The sequence below is a fragment of the Mustelus asterias genome, chromosome 7 (genome assembly GCF_964213995.1).
Source record: "Mustelus asterias chromosome 7, sMusAst1.hap1.1, whole genome shotgun sequence".
Classification (NCBI taxonomy): domain Eukaryota; kingdom Metazoa; phylum Chordata; class Chondrichthyes; order Carcharhiniformes; family Triakidae; genus Mustelus; species Mustelus asterias.
This window is the reverse complement of record NC_135807.1, coordinates 68,072,022-68,086,669: the sequence shown is the minus strand read 5'-3', so window position 1 is coordinate 68,086,669 and position 14,648 is coordinate 68,072,022. Positions and strand designations below refer to the sequence as shown.

At 42.6% G+C, this 14,648-nt stretch overlaps 1 protein-coding gene across 1 annotated transcript; it reads left to right on the top strand.

The window, feature by feature from the left end:
- The first annotated feature begins 2,338 nt into the window (after positions 1-2,338).
- Positions 2,339-10,552, top strand: penkb (proenkephalin b). The gene is made up of 2 exons (XM_078217074.1): positions 2,339-2,476; positions 9,893-10,552. The coding sequence occupies exons 1-2, from the start codon at positions 2,339-2,341 to the stop codon at positions 10,550-10,552; spliced, it is 798 nt and encodes a 265-aa protein (XP_078073200.1).
- The last annotated feature ends 4,096 nt before the right edge of the window (positions 10,553-14,648 follow it).

The following is a 14,648-nucleotide window of genomic DNA, read 5'->3' as shown; positions in this document are numbered from 1 at the left end:
GTCCACTGACACGAACTGTCATGAAGGCGATTAAACTTGTGCAGCGAAAATGCCATTCGTTGCTACAAAGTGAGGGCTATTGCCTTCCATTGTAGAAAGTCGAAAACCGTGGCGTCCACAATCTCAGTATGTGTTTTATCTAACGTGTGTGTGTGTGTTTATACTTCAATAATGAATTAAAGTCTGGCAATATTCACAGTTCTAGCCCTAGGCTGGTCCGATGTCAAGAACACGATTTTAACCATAAAAAAGCAGAATTTCAACGAAATAAGCCTGTGTTGGACTGAGGACACGTATTGAGCTCGCGTATTGGGGAGCTGGAGACGTTAGGGTTACATGGTAATAAATGGATCAGTGAGAATCCCTTAACCACCCTCAACCCCTCTAGGTCTTTAGGTATCAGAAAACGTACTCTCTTGTAAGTAACAAGCTTTTCCTCGGGCCATTTTTTGGCGAGCTACTCCACAATTATTATTATCCCTGGTTGCCGGCACACTCAACTCTGCACATGGCGCAGTTCAAAGTAAAGCCAAGATAAAAGCAAATTACTAAGGATGCTGGAATCTGAAATCTCAGCAGGTCTGACAGCGTATGTGGAGGGAGAATAGAGCTAACCACCCCGGAATCGGGGCGGGCGAGGCTCGCAGAAGGAATTCTCCATTGGCCTGGGGCGGGATTTTACGAGCCTCGCCCGAGCGAGGTCGTAAAATCCTGCTTTCACGTTTCAAGTGTGGATGAGTTCTGACGAAGAGCCATCCAGACTTGAACAAGTGAGGCTGACCTGGTTTGGCGCTTTGGGATGGAGCCCAGCTCCCATTTGCTATTATCCTACAGATCATCACGCCCAAATGTATGATATGTGGGGACACGGCCTATTCCCCAACAACCTGGTCCCGCTTTGGGAATTGTGATGTTACCAAATATTATCTGATCTCTCAATAACAAAGTAACTCACTGGATTGCACATATGTTTATAACTTTATAATTTGCCTTTTGCTATTTTCTAAATGCAACGCAGAAACTCAAGACTCCATTCAGTCACACCTGGATCTGACATTCATTCCCAGTGAAGAAAACACTTCATCAGAGACATGGCTGACTTGTTGCCTCGCTGCACTTTTCTAATTTGGTCTTTGAATAGCGGCTGTGGGAGTTTGATATTGGAATGTAAATGCTCCCTGCAGTCTCATCCTATACAGCTTCTAAAAAAAAATTACTAGGGACAATCGATCATCCCTCATTTACAAATCTACACTTTTTTCCTGTTCAAACTACATCCTGAAGTGTAGTCCCGTAGGCGGCAATGTGTCATGCGCCGTGAAAGATAAAAGTCCGGGCGTTCTGCGTCATGGGACTTCCAGGCAATTGTTTTGCTTCTTGAGGTCTTTACATGGAGTTGCTTCCATCTCGGGCGTTGTAAATGTTAACAACTTGACAGCTTGGATAAGGATTGACAGTTACCCACAGTGACCCGCCTTTACTTAAAGGCGTGCGGCGAGACAGTTAAGCATCAGTAGGCTGCTTGCTATAACTGCGGGGCATTTGTCTATTTCCCAGGTCATCTCCGGAGATCGGCGCATTCCTCTATAAATACCCGCGGAAGTCTGCAAGAAGCCAGAAAAGCTACTTCCAGCCGCAGACCAGTTTCATTTTCAGAAAGGCTACAACTGAGGTAAGGCTGGACTTTTTGAGGCGCAGCCGGATCCAGGTGTTCCTGGGATCTTGTGAACAGGAACATTAGGTAGAGCTTTCACAATTCAGTGGAACTGCAGTTCCCTGTAGCTGTCTCGGGGTTCATTTTTGAACTAAAATAACTTCACAAGAGCTTTGATCCTTTAGCAATGGTCAATGTGTTTAGGTTTGGAGTGAAAATGTATCAATTCTTCTTCCGGATAGGGATGGTAATGATAAACAATGAAATGAAAACATCATTTACTAATCTCTTGTCCTGCATAGTAGTTAACAGTGTTGCTGCTGAGTGGCCGTCCAGGTCTATTGATCAATTAAAACCATACAGAGCCCGGGAATTTGTTTCGAGTCTAGCCTGTACTATTTTCTTGCTGGTCCTGCCGATGAGCAGAACCTTTCTCCATATTAATCTTCCTTCAACAAAGTGGTTCTTGTGCTTTTATAAAATAACTGTAAAGCTGTAGAGAAGCAGAGAGGATCCCAAACTGGATGTCTTGTGTGATTGTAAGTATTGATTGCGATTATGTAGAATGAAGGGAAGGTTTTAGATATGTTTGGACCGTGTTAAAGGTTTGTATGAAGACCTGCATTCCACTCTTTGAGTGTCTCGGCTAAGTTTACTTTGTATTCTCCCCTGTATTTGCAGCTCATGGCGCTACTGTGGAAGTGTCACTGCTTGGTGGCGTTCTTGTGTGCCGCTTTCCTGGGGGTCGGGGCGGAATGTGACCAAGACTGCGCTTACTGTGCCTACCATCTGGCTGGCCACCTGACAGAGTTTAACCCGCTGGTGAGTTTAAACACCCCTTCAATAATTAGACAAATCACCTCCTATACACATCCACTGTACTGGCAGCTTTAGGACTCTTGCACTAATGCCGATGTTAATGTTATCCACCAAAAGCTGCCTGCAGGGAAGTCACTTGTATCCTTGGTCAGACTCTCCGCATTTTAGCCTGCTACAACATAATAGAAACATAAAGTAGTTGGGAGCTCTGAGGAAGTCAAGTATTTGATAACTGGCTTTCACAGACTTGTTCTGAGCAGAGCCGTGTGTTCAGTCTGAACACTGAGGGTGTCTGTACGGTGGTTGTGTTGGCCATCAGAGGTGGCATTTTGGTAAAGTGAGCGCGAAGGATGCTGCGTTATAGGGATCCGTAAATCCTGGGGTGGAGAGTGAGAAAGATAGAGAGAGGAAACCACTGAAAGCTAAGACAGAGTCGGACAAGGCAATGTTGCGTGGTTCTACAATCAGCGAAGCTTTCCCCCCTCTATTGCAACGCCAAGGTTATCTGTTGCAGAGTATTTCTAAAGCCAGGGACAAAGGGAATTAAAGTCTCCAAACGGTAATTGAGGCAAAACGGGACTCTCCCTAAAGTCCCACTAGCGCCAACTATCGCTGCCTGTGACTAACTGCACTAAATTATCCGCTAAATGCCGCACAGTTCAACAATCCGCATCGGTACTTGGGACAAGTGTAACAGTGTGGCTTTCTCCTATTAATGAGGGTTAGTTTTGTCTCGGAGACGTTAGAACTGAATAAAGACGGGCGGTGGGGACCTAACAATGAGCCCATCAGCATTGATTCAGGTAGAACCCCTCAACATCCTCCTGGACACTGGGAAATACATATAGGAAATTCTTGGACAAATCGCTCTTGCCTCACTCAGTCATTCCCGATTCAGACTGGGCTGATTTTATTGTCCTACTCTCGGGACCCACTCGCTTCGAGCGCGGTTTGGAGAAAAAGCAACTTTCAGTCTGGAAATGTTACTGTCCCAGTGATGCAGCTTATTTTCAATACGGTCCCCGTGGAACAAAAAATAAATTGATGAGTGAACTGAAAGCCCCTGAGTGTTTAAAATGCTGAGCCGCTATGCATTAGCTTCAATTTACTCCAAGGACTCGATGCTTGGCCGAATGCTCATTCCCAGGCTATCCTCAGACACTTTTAGGGAAGATTTTCCCGGGCTGTCATAGAATCATAGAAACCCTACAGTGCAGAAGGAGGCCATTCGGCCCATCGAGTCTGCACCGACCACAATCCCACCCAGGCCCTATCCCCACATATTTACCCGCTAATCCCTCTAACATACGCATCCCAGGACTCTAAGGGGCAATTTTTAAACCTGGCCAATCAACCTAACCCGCACATCTTTGGACTGTGGGAGGAAACCGGAGCACCCGGAGGAAACCCACGCAGACACGAGGAGAATGTGCAAACTCCACACAGACAGTGACCCGAGCCAGGAATCGAACCTGGGACCCTGGAGCTGTGAAGCAGCAGTGCTAACCACTGTGCTACCGTGCCGTCCTCGCAGGAATAGTAAGAAGTCTCACAACACCAGGTTAAAGTTCTGCTTACCCCAGTCCAACGCCGGCATTTCCACATCCTGGCAGGAATGCCCAGTGAAAACCAACCAGGAGAACCAAGCATTGGTCCCACAGAGAACCACAGATAGCCCCCAGTGAATGATTAACACGGGGCAAACATGAGATGGACGCGTAAATGAATTTCATTAGGCGTACTACTTTCCTCCACAGAGAAAATTTATACATTCTGCACATAATTTATTAATATAAGGACATTTGTTCCTCTCGCCTGGAAAACAGAAACCCCTGGAAATACGCAGCAGATCATTCAGTGGGTGTGGAGAAAAGAGATCATTTAATATTTCCTGAAGCTGTTCTAAAAAACCTTTCAACAAAACGTTTTCTCTCCACAGATGTTGACTGGCCAACTATGTGTTCCCAGTATATTCTCCCTCTTGTTCTCAGATTTCCAGCATTTGTAGTTTTTTTTAGATTTATGAAACTTCCTGATTTATTTGACAACAATGCAATTGCAATTAAAAGTCCGTATTATAAATAGGTATAAATTACTGAAATAATGTTTATCACCAGTCAAGAATGGACCCGGCACACGTTCACACCCAAGGCGGCTCTGAAACCGAGATGTGTACAATTGATAGCAATTAATAGACAGAAAAGGGGACTCTGGTCCAAGCGAGCACCAAGGGTTGTGGGCTCATATTTTAGAATCCTGCGTGGACTTTGACAGTTTCAATGTTAAGCAGGGTTTCCAATTGTCAGAACCAAATTCACACCCTATTCACCACTGAAAATAAATATTGACAATCATTGCTGTGCATTCTTCCGCCCCGCACCAGAGGAGGAACAGACCATACACAAGATTGCAATAAGCAGAATCCTGCCCATGCTGGAATCTGAAACAACCTCAGCAGGTCTGGCAGCACCTGCAGCGAGAGAAAACAGATTTAGCCAGGCTGTTTGGCTCTTTGTCAGAACTAAAGAGGGGGAAGAAATGTGTTGATATTAAAGTAAGGAGTCTAACAACACCAGGTTAGACTCCTTACTGTGTTTACGCCAGTCCAACGCCGGCATCTCCACATCTTTGATATTAAAGTGCAGCTAGCTGCGAGAGATTGCAACAAGATGTAGCAACCTAAAGAATAAAAAACAGATGGCCTGATGTGTGTATGCGTGTTGGGTGGGTGGGGATGGGGCGGGGGGTGGGGGTGGTTGCCTTGAGACAATAAATGCATAGGGTGTGTTTTTAAAAAAGTCTCAGATGGAGGAGAAGGTCACAGTCTAAAATTGTTGAACTCAATGTTGAGTCCTGAGGACTGCAACTGTGCCTAATGGGATGGTGAGATTCCGCCCCTCCAGCTTCTGCAGGACTTACACAGATTTGCTAGGGGGGGGGGGGGGGGGGGCACACAAACTAGAGGTGTTGCTATTTTAACATTTTAGTTTTTTTTTAAATCTAAAGAAAGGTTTGGTTAAAAATGAGAAATTAATTATCTGTTTGAGTGAATATAGAGCCAGATTGGAGTGAAGCTAAATCATTCAACCACATTCCGGTCTATCTGGAGTAACCTGCCAGCAGTGACAATAATGTGGATAGGTCGTAAAGTATTGGAATTGTAGTCATCTTCCACTAACCGGGCGTACTTGACAAGATTGTTGGAAGGCAATCTGGCTGCAGCTCTCAAGATGGAAATCATCATTTTCTGGAGTAACGACTCGAATAACCAGATGATTGCAGTGCTGATATGTCGTCCATTGTCTCAGTGATGGGAATGTATCAGACACCGGGGTGATCGGTGGACAGTAGAATTCGACCATATAAAAGTGGTATGTCCGTGTCACAACACTAAAGTAACATGGCAAGAATGGTGTGTGGAATCGCATTTTTCACATTTGTATTGTTTCGTTCGCAAACTTATATTCCCGACATATAAATTGACGTGGTGAGAAATAAAAGGCCCACGGCCGATTTGTAGGGATGGGCAATACATACCAGCCTGGCCAACAATGCCAGCTGGGGGGGCACCACCCCCCCCCCCCTCCCGCCCCCCAAAGAATGACAGCGATGTTCATGGGTAAATAAAGTCTAAATCGACGTTCAGGCTCCATATGGGATACTTTCTAAAATAGAGTAAAGCAGCTTGATAAAAATAAAAGGGTACATTGTGTGGTTAGCGCGGACAAAATCTCGGTTCTGGAATTGTCTCGCGGAAACATTTCTCACCAGCTAAAAGGGATTAATGGTCATACGTTAATGTGGCTTAAACGGGCGAACGTTACTAAGTCATCAACAGTGTCCAAAAATCCTTTCAGTTTAATGAGTTGAAAAGATGAAGGTGGTGGGGGCGTGGGGGAGGGGGGGGGGGGGGTTACAATTAATCATGGGCTGAAACAAACATCTTTTACTGGTAAGCCAACCTGTTTGAGGTTTGCACTTCCGCAACTTCAGAGACAGATGAGCTTTTTTCGGGGAAAGGATTGAACTGCGCCGCTGTTAGGATGAGAGCGGATTGAAGGGCTTGGGTTTGTGCTGAGCGGTGAAGGAAAGCCAATGGGCGTTCGTGCTGATGGTGCAGGAGCTACATCGCCACATTGTGCATTATTTACTAATTTCACAATTACTATTTTACAATTTTAGCTTTCTAGATAAACACCAGCCCACAGTTCAAGATTGGGCCGTTAATGCCTTTAATCAATGTTACTAATCAACTCCCTAACTTTAAATAATTGTATCTGCCTATGAGTGGGAGAGAAAACTGTCAGAAATCGTGTTCAGAAAGCATGTCCCATTTTCAGACCTTTTAGTTAAAGGGTAATTGTTTACTTGCTTAAGAAAAGGAACAACATTTAATGCAGGACTGAGGACCGTTTTCCAAACTATAATAAAGTTAAATATGTGCCAAGCAACAATTATGTGATGTCTGCAGTTGAAGCTGAGCTGTCTGATACATTCCCATCACTGAGACAATGGACGACATATCAGCACTGCAATCATCTGGTTGCTAGTTAATCGAGTCGTTACTCCAGAAAATGATGATTTCCATTTTGAGAGCTGCAGCCAGATTGCCTTCCAACAATCTTGTCAAGTACGCCCGGTTAGTGGAAGATGACTACAATTCCAATACTTCATGACCTATCCACATTATTGTCACTGCTGGCAGGTTACTCCAGATAGACCGGAATGTGGTTGAATGATTTAGCTTCACTCCAATCTGGCTCTATATTCACTCAAACAGATAACCTCTGGACAATTAGATTCCAGAACTGCATATCCACTATCTTTCCCGCTGTTCTAAATGTGTGAATTGTTGGGCGAAGAAATTTGGCAATAGGAATTTAAATGCTTTGCAGTACTTAATCGCCCCAGTATGCCTTATGCCCAAACACAAGAATAGAATAGCCCTATTGAACCAGTGCAACACATCATTCCCATTCCGATCAGAGTCCTGAGTCAGATTGTCACTTAGAGTCAACGTGTGTAATTTTCTTAGGAATCAGATTGAAATGATCAAATCTCATTTTATAGAGCACTTTTACAGTCAGCAAATTTTCATCACACTAGTGCGGGCTGGATTCCAACCGAGGACATTTAACCAACTGCATAGTCGGTTCCCACTTTCTCCCAATTTCTTTAAAAGCAAATCAAAAAATGTGGCATATGTACAAAATATTCAAAAATAACAGATATTTAATGTAATCTAGGAAAACAATTAGATGGAAGGGTTCAGACAGCATTGAATGAGAGCAAGTTATCTGAATCCCAAGACAGTGTGAAGTTACTCAGTTATTCATAGCTCATGATGTTATTCATTTTCTCTTATCATAGTTAACATAGTTAACGTAAGCCATCTTATTCAGTTCAATTTATGTACCTCTTTTTCTTTGATGTCCAGTACCAAATTGAACATTGTTTAACTGTATCCTAACTAGCAGTGTTTGTTACTGAGGAATGAATAGCCATCACCCAACCATGGAATTTTATCCAGCCATAATCTGCAGTTAGCTTCCTGGAATAAGAAAATTAACATGATCTTAGAAGGAAATATATTTAGTTAGATTAGCTAATCAAAAATCACTGGGTGGTGGCAACCATGTCCTGCTTTCATAAGTTCTGCTTATATTGTTGTCTTGTTGAATAACTTTATCTAGGGAAAATAATTTTTCAATTAGTCCTGAATATAAAAAAGAAATGATCAGAGTTACGACACTTTCGCAGGTTATGCACAATCTGAAAATGTTCCAGTCAAACTCTGATGGTGATTTTTCTGTTCCCAGATGACACTGGCAAGATTGCAATTACCACTCCCCCCTAGCTGTCCTGAGAAGGTGGTTCTGGATCTGCTCCCTCTGGTGACCGTGCTCCCTAGGCATTGCTGCTCTTGGAGTTTGTGAAGTTTCAGAGAATGTTGGCTGTCTGCTGAATTTTGATAAGAAGCTAAATTATATCACAAAATGATGGAATAAAATTGCTTTTAAATGTATTACTTCCAATTAAATTCCATTGCTCTTCACACCATTGCATATGGCATTCAAGTTGTGATAGATTTTACAAAACTAAGGAATAGAATAGAAGGAAAATATTGAATGCTGAAAATCTGAAATAAAAACAGAAAGTGCTGGAAATATTCGACAGGTCTGGTAGTATCTTTGGTGAGAAACAGACCTAACATTTCAAGTCATATATGAACTGAAGGAGGGTAGAAATGCAATGGCTTTTATGCTATTGAAAGGGGGAAGCACTAAGGGTGAAAAGGATAAAATGTTTTCTTTTTTCTTTTATGGGATGTGAATGTCTCTGGCAAGGCCAACATTTGTTGTTCATTATTGTTGCCCTTTCAGAGCACAGTTGAGAGTCAACCACATTGTTGTGGGTCTGGAGTCACAAGAAGGCCAAATCAGCTAAGGGCAGCAGATTTCCATAAGCCCCATAAGGGCTATTACAACAGTGAATGATAGTTTCATGATCACCATCAATGAAACTGGCTTTATATTCCAGATCTTTATATTCCTGAATTTAAATTCCACCAACTGCTGTCGTAGGAGTTGAGCCTACATTCCCAGAGCATTAGGTTGGGTCACTGGATTACCAGTCGAGTGATATTACCATTAGCCACTATCGCCAAAGATGTAATGGAACAAAAGGCAAAGAGAGTGGCAATGGTTGTATAAGGAAACAAAACATTTGTCAAGAGTGATATGAATGTCAGAATTATGAACATCTCTGTCCAAAAGCAAAAACATGGAAAACAAGATTCAGACGGGCACATGGCAAAAAAAAATACAGAATCAAAATGTGGGGCAGATTTCATGGTTTCAAAATGGTGAACTCAGTGTTGAATCTATAAGTCTGTAAGTGCCTAAATGGAAGATGAGATGCTGTTCCTTGAATTCCACTTCCAATTAGACATTTTACATCCTTCTGAACTCAATATTGAGTTCAATCATTTCAGACTATGAACTCTACATTCCATTTGATTCTGTTTTTTGCCATGTGGCAGCCTGAAGCTTGTTTTCATGATGTTGCTTTTGGACAGAGCAGTTCACTATTCTGCATTCATACTCACAATGGACAAATGCTTTGCCATTTAATTTCTCCTGTCCTCTACCCATCCCAGATCTTCCCTTTTGTTCTTCCTCTCCCTCCGCCCTTTTTGTGGCACAAAACTCATCACATTTCTATCCTCTAGTTCTGAAGAAGTCATTTTTACTCAAAGCATTAACTCTGCTTCTCTCTCCACAGATGCTGCTAGGCCTACTGTTCTATTCTAACTGAAATATAGGAACTTGTTGATGTCTCCTTCACCTGTTTAACTGTCATGTTGCTTCTCAGTATGAGTTACCCATCCTTTGATCCATAATTGTTATTTTCTTTCAGAGTTGTACATTAGAGTGTGAAGGTAAGCTGCCATCAGGAAAGGCATGGGGGATGTGTAAGGAGCTGGAGGAAGTCAACAAACCCCATGATGACAGTCAAACTTCTCCTGAGAGTGACAAAGAAAAGGAAGCACAACACTTGCTTTTGAGCAAAAGGTATGGCGGCTTCATGAAGCGTTATGGAGGCTTCATGAAAAAAGCAGACAGCGGTGATACATATATTTCTGAAGTCGATGATGAAAATAAAGGAAGAGAGATACTAAGTAAGAGATACGGAGGGTTTATGAAGAAGGACATTGAAAACCCTTCTTCAGTAGATTCTGCTGACATTCTGAGAGAGCTGCTAAACTTAAATGAGCTTAATGAACGGAAGCATTACTTGGACCACGGCGACTCTGACAACCGTAGTGAGATCATGAAGCGATATGGAGGATTCATGAATGGATTCAAGAGAAGCCCTGAATTAGAAGATTTACCAGAATTACAAAAGAGATATGGGGGCTTCATGAGAAGATTTGGTAAACCAGATTACCAGAAAAGATATGGTGGATTTATGAAACGTTGGAATGATGCTCTCATTCCTTCTGATGAAGATGGTGAAATTTATTCCAAAGAAGTCCCCGAACTTGAAAAGAGATATGGTGGATTTATGAGAATTTAGACATACAATCAGAAAGACTGTCTCTGTTCTCGTATTTAAGTGTACTGTGTTGCTTAGAACGTACAGGTGTTTTTTACTGTTTAGTTTAACAAGAATAGGCAACCTGCAACCTACATCTTACCTGCAGATCTATGTTGCCTTTAGTCGAGATGAGATTGTCAAAATTAATTGTATGCCTTCTTTGTGCACTTTCTTCTCGAACTACTAACTGTTGTCTCATTTTCATTAAGTGTAAACAACGAATGATTTCAACTGCCTAGTTGTAAATATTCAAATAAATATAACCGCAAAATGATATTTAAACTCTTTTGTGTTTTTTTATATTTATTCTTTCATTCAAACTAGCACGTATGAGCTAGATATCATGACCCGCCAGATATACATATATCCCCGGGCACATTTTTGCAGAGCGAGAGGATGTACAAAGTAACAGGGGTGCTCAGCCCACCAGATCCTGCCCACCCCAAAACTGACCCCAATAATATGTTAGGTAGATGGGTACCAATTTCGGCAACCTGCCTGCCATATTTAAATAAATAATTTAAAAGTCAATCGAGTTTGTTATCAAGTAAATTGACTGGGATATTACACTGCCTACAATTGGCATGAGCAGGTGAGTGGGAGTGGGCAGTGCGGCCAGGTTGAATAAAGGCAGGAAGGAAGAGGGCACATCATTCAGGGGATGCCCTATGTGTATCGGGGCAGCCCTCACCCCGGGTTGGGCTTCTTTCTGGTGCGTCAGCTACCAACCAACTTTCCTTCCAACCCACCTATCTCCTGCTTCCCAGAATCTGTTCATCTGAAGCAAGAAGCCAACTTATTTTTGGAGTGAAATGAAATATTTTTTCTTGTGGAGAGCACACTCGTACCATTTGAGTTTAACAATGGACAGAGTGTAAATCCAAATGCAGGATTGAACCCCAACACTTTGCAAACCCACCCAATTTTAGTTTAAATGTATAGAAATGTATAAAAGGAATTCTCCCTTCCTAGTGCTCCAAACAATGAAATAACCAACGTAAGGTAGGGCATGCATAGATTCAGAGCATTCTTCCAAACAGAACAGTCAAAGTGTCTGCCAAGAAGGAAGCAAGTTATCTAAATAAATTTCTGGCTGGTGGTAAATCAGTTCCCGCATGCAAATGTTCCCTAAAACAACCCAGTAAAAATAATATGAGAAATTATAGTGCTTCAAAGATATCACAACAGGAATTGTCATAATTCATGGCATATCCACAAGACAATAAATAATTTATGGGGCCTTGAGTAAAAATTGGCTGCCAGGCTTTCTATGTTCCATATTTCCTACATTCTACATTGCAAAGGTATGTCATTGGCCGCAAATTGCAACATCCTTAGGTTGTGTAAGGTGCTGTATAAACATACATTATTTCTTCTTTCCTTAACTGCCATGCACTCATTTCTTACACAAAAAAGAGGCAAACAGCAGGGGAATATCTAGCATTAGTGATATTAGCAGAATTATGTATAACAAGGATTTTAAAATAGTGGTTCAGGAAAACAGTACATAAATAACAGCAATAGTGGTTTGACTATTGGTGATATTAGTGAGCTAATGATTAACAGAAGTGTTTAAACAGCAGTTCATAAAAATATCATAGAAATAGCAACCCTGTCTTTTGTAGATTTTAAGGTATGGTGGATTAGCAAGAAACAAAATACAAGGAACCCTTGTCTTGTTGGCCAGGATTTTTATTTAAATAAATGGGCAGGGATAGCGACAGTCATTTAAACCTGTCTCTTGGGCCGGTCTGTCACTTTGCTGACACAAAGCCAAAATGGTGGAAGTTTAAAATGTTCCAAAGAGCAAAGGAAAGAGGCAGCCCAGCTGAAATGTATAAATGGCAAGGTAACAATCTTAATGAGCTTTCTGCCAGCTCATTAAGTAATTTGGAATTTTCTTCTTAAGACACGGGGTCCATGGTGGGTCTCGGCAACAACAGGGAGGAGGAGGCAGTAATACAGCAGTGTGCAAGTCAGGATGGTGGCTCAGCATCAAAGGGCACTGTTAAAGAGTGAAGACCTTGGAGGTGGTCCTCATTCTTAGGCACTCAACTGTACAGCACCAGGAGAATTGCCTGTAACATTTTTTCAATCTGAACAAGGGCTTTTTATGGATGGGGGCTGTGGCCTTTGAATCTGAGACTCGACCAATTGGAAACAGCATCAAAGGGCTCATCCAGGAATTTAATCAGGGATCTCTCACACACTTTTGTTCTAAAACACCCAAAGCGAGAATCATACCCCTAGACAAATGAGCCAAAAAAGGTAAATTTGCCATAGCCCCAGATGACCATAGGCTACTCTCCCCTTTGATGAGGAGAGCTGACTGGTGGTGATTTAACCTGAGGATCATCACACCTCAGACAAGGGACAACATTGAGATGGCAGGGCCTTAATGAATAACCTCAGCCTGTCAGGGAATTGAACCTCTGCTCTTGGCATCAATCCACATCATTAACTAATTGTCCAGCCAACTGAGCTCTTTGAGTGGTGGACAACTCCATCTAAATTCCAGCTTCACAGGTTCATGAAAGGGAGGTTTTGGGTATTGGAAGATTCTACATTCTAATTGAAAGGAAGGAAGGTAACAGCCAGGATCCTCAGATCTCGTTCGCCCCGCCATTGCTGCCAGTGAGAATGAAGAATTTGGCGCTCAGTCAAAATTCCATTCACTGTAGTGGAACTGACGAATCCCAGCCACGAGCAAGATTGGAGAATTCCGGCCAACAACAGCAAATGAGGTTGAACTACTCCTCGATTAGATTGACTAGCGATGAAGAACAATATTTTCAAGAGCAGAGACTGATCCCTGGACAACAGGGGCACAAGGTGAGGAATGAGAGGCAGGAAAGTAACAAAAGTGATACCGTCAGCAGAGGATCTACAGCCAGAGGATAAGCTAGGAATGTCAGAATGTCAAAGCTCCAGAAGGCTGCACCTATCCAGGCATATGATTGCTGACTTGTGTGCCTTTATTGATGGTCATCCAAGAGTTTTCAGGAACATTCACCATAGTCATCGATGAATGCAAATGTCAGAGTGACCTCATACTTCTTTTGCAACTGGTTCATTCCAAGCAGTGGCAGCAGACATTGGTGATGTCTCATAGACAGCAGCAAAGAGAGAATGGATGCTTTGTTCAATATCAGGGATTTACACTGAATTCAAGGTGGATAGTGGCATCCCAGCTCATAGAAACATAGAAAATAAGAGCAAGAGTAGGCCATTTGGCCCTTTGAGTCCTTCATTATGATTTGATTTGATTTATTATTGTCGCATGTATTAACATAGAGTGAAAAGTATTGTTTCTTGCGCACTATACAGACAAAGCATACCATTCAGAGAGAAGGAAACAAGAGAGTGCAGGATGTAATGTTACAGTCATAGCTAGGGTGTAGAGAAAGATCAACTTAATGCAAGGTAAATCCATTCAAAAGCCTGACAGCCGCAGGAAAGAAGCTGTTCTTGAGTCAGTTGGTATGTGACCTCAGACTTTTGTATCTTTTTCCCGAAGGAAGAAGGTGGAAGAGAGGATGTCCAGGGTGCGTGGGGTCCTTAATTACACTGGCTGCTTTGCCAAGGCAGCGGGAAGTGTAGACAGCGTCAATGGATGGGAGACTAGTTTGCGTGATGGATTGGGCTACATTCACGACCTTTTGTGGTTCCTTGCGGTCTTGGGCAGAGCAGGAGCCATACCAAGCTGTGATACAACCAGAAAGAATGCTTTCTATGGTGCATCTGTAAAAGTTGATGAGAGTCGTAGCTGACATGCCAAATTTCTTTAGTCTTCTGAGAAAGTAGAGGCATTGGTGGATTTTCTTAATTATAGAGCCTGAATTTACCAAAACTTCGTGCCTGTTTTTGGGCGCGAAATCGCGGTAAAGTTGGGCGTCGTGCCGATACCGCGATCTGCACCCGATTCTGAGCAGATCACGGCTTTACCGACACACGATCTGGGCGCATTTAAATCGACTTAATGAACCGCGCATCCAACTCTACTGCCAAATCCCACTTTACCGTCTTCTGGCCCAATCCGGATCCACGCTTTTAACGACCTGGTAAATAAAAGTTT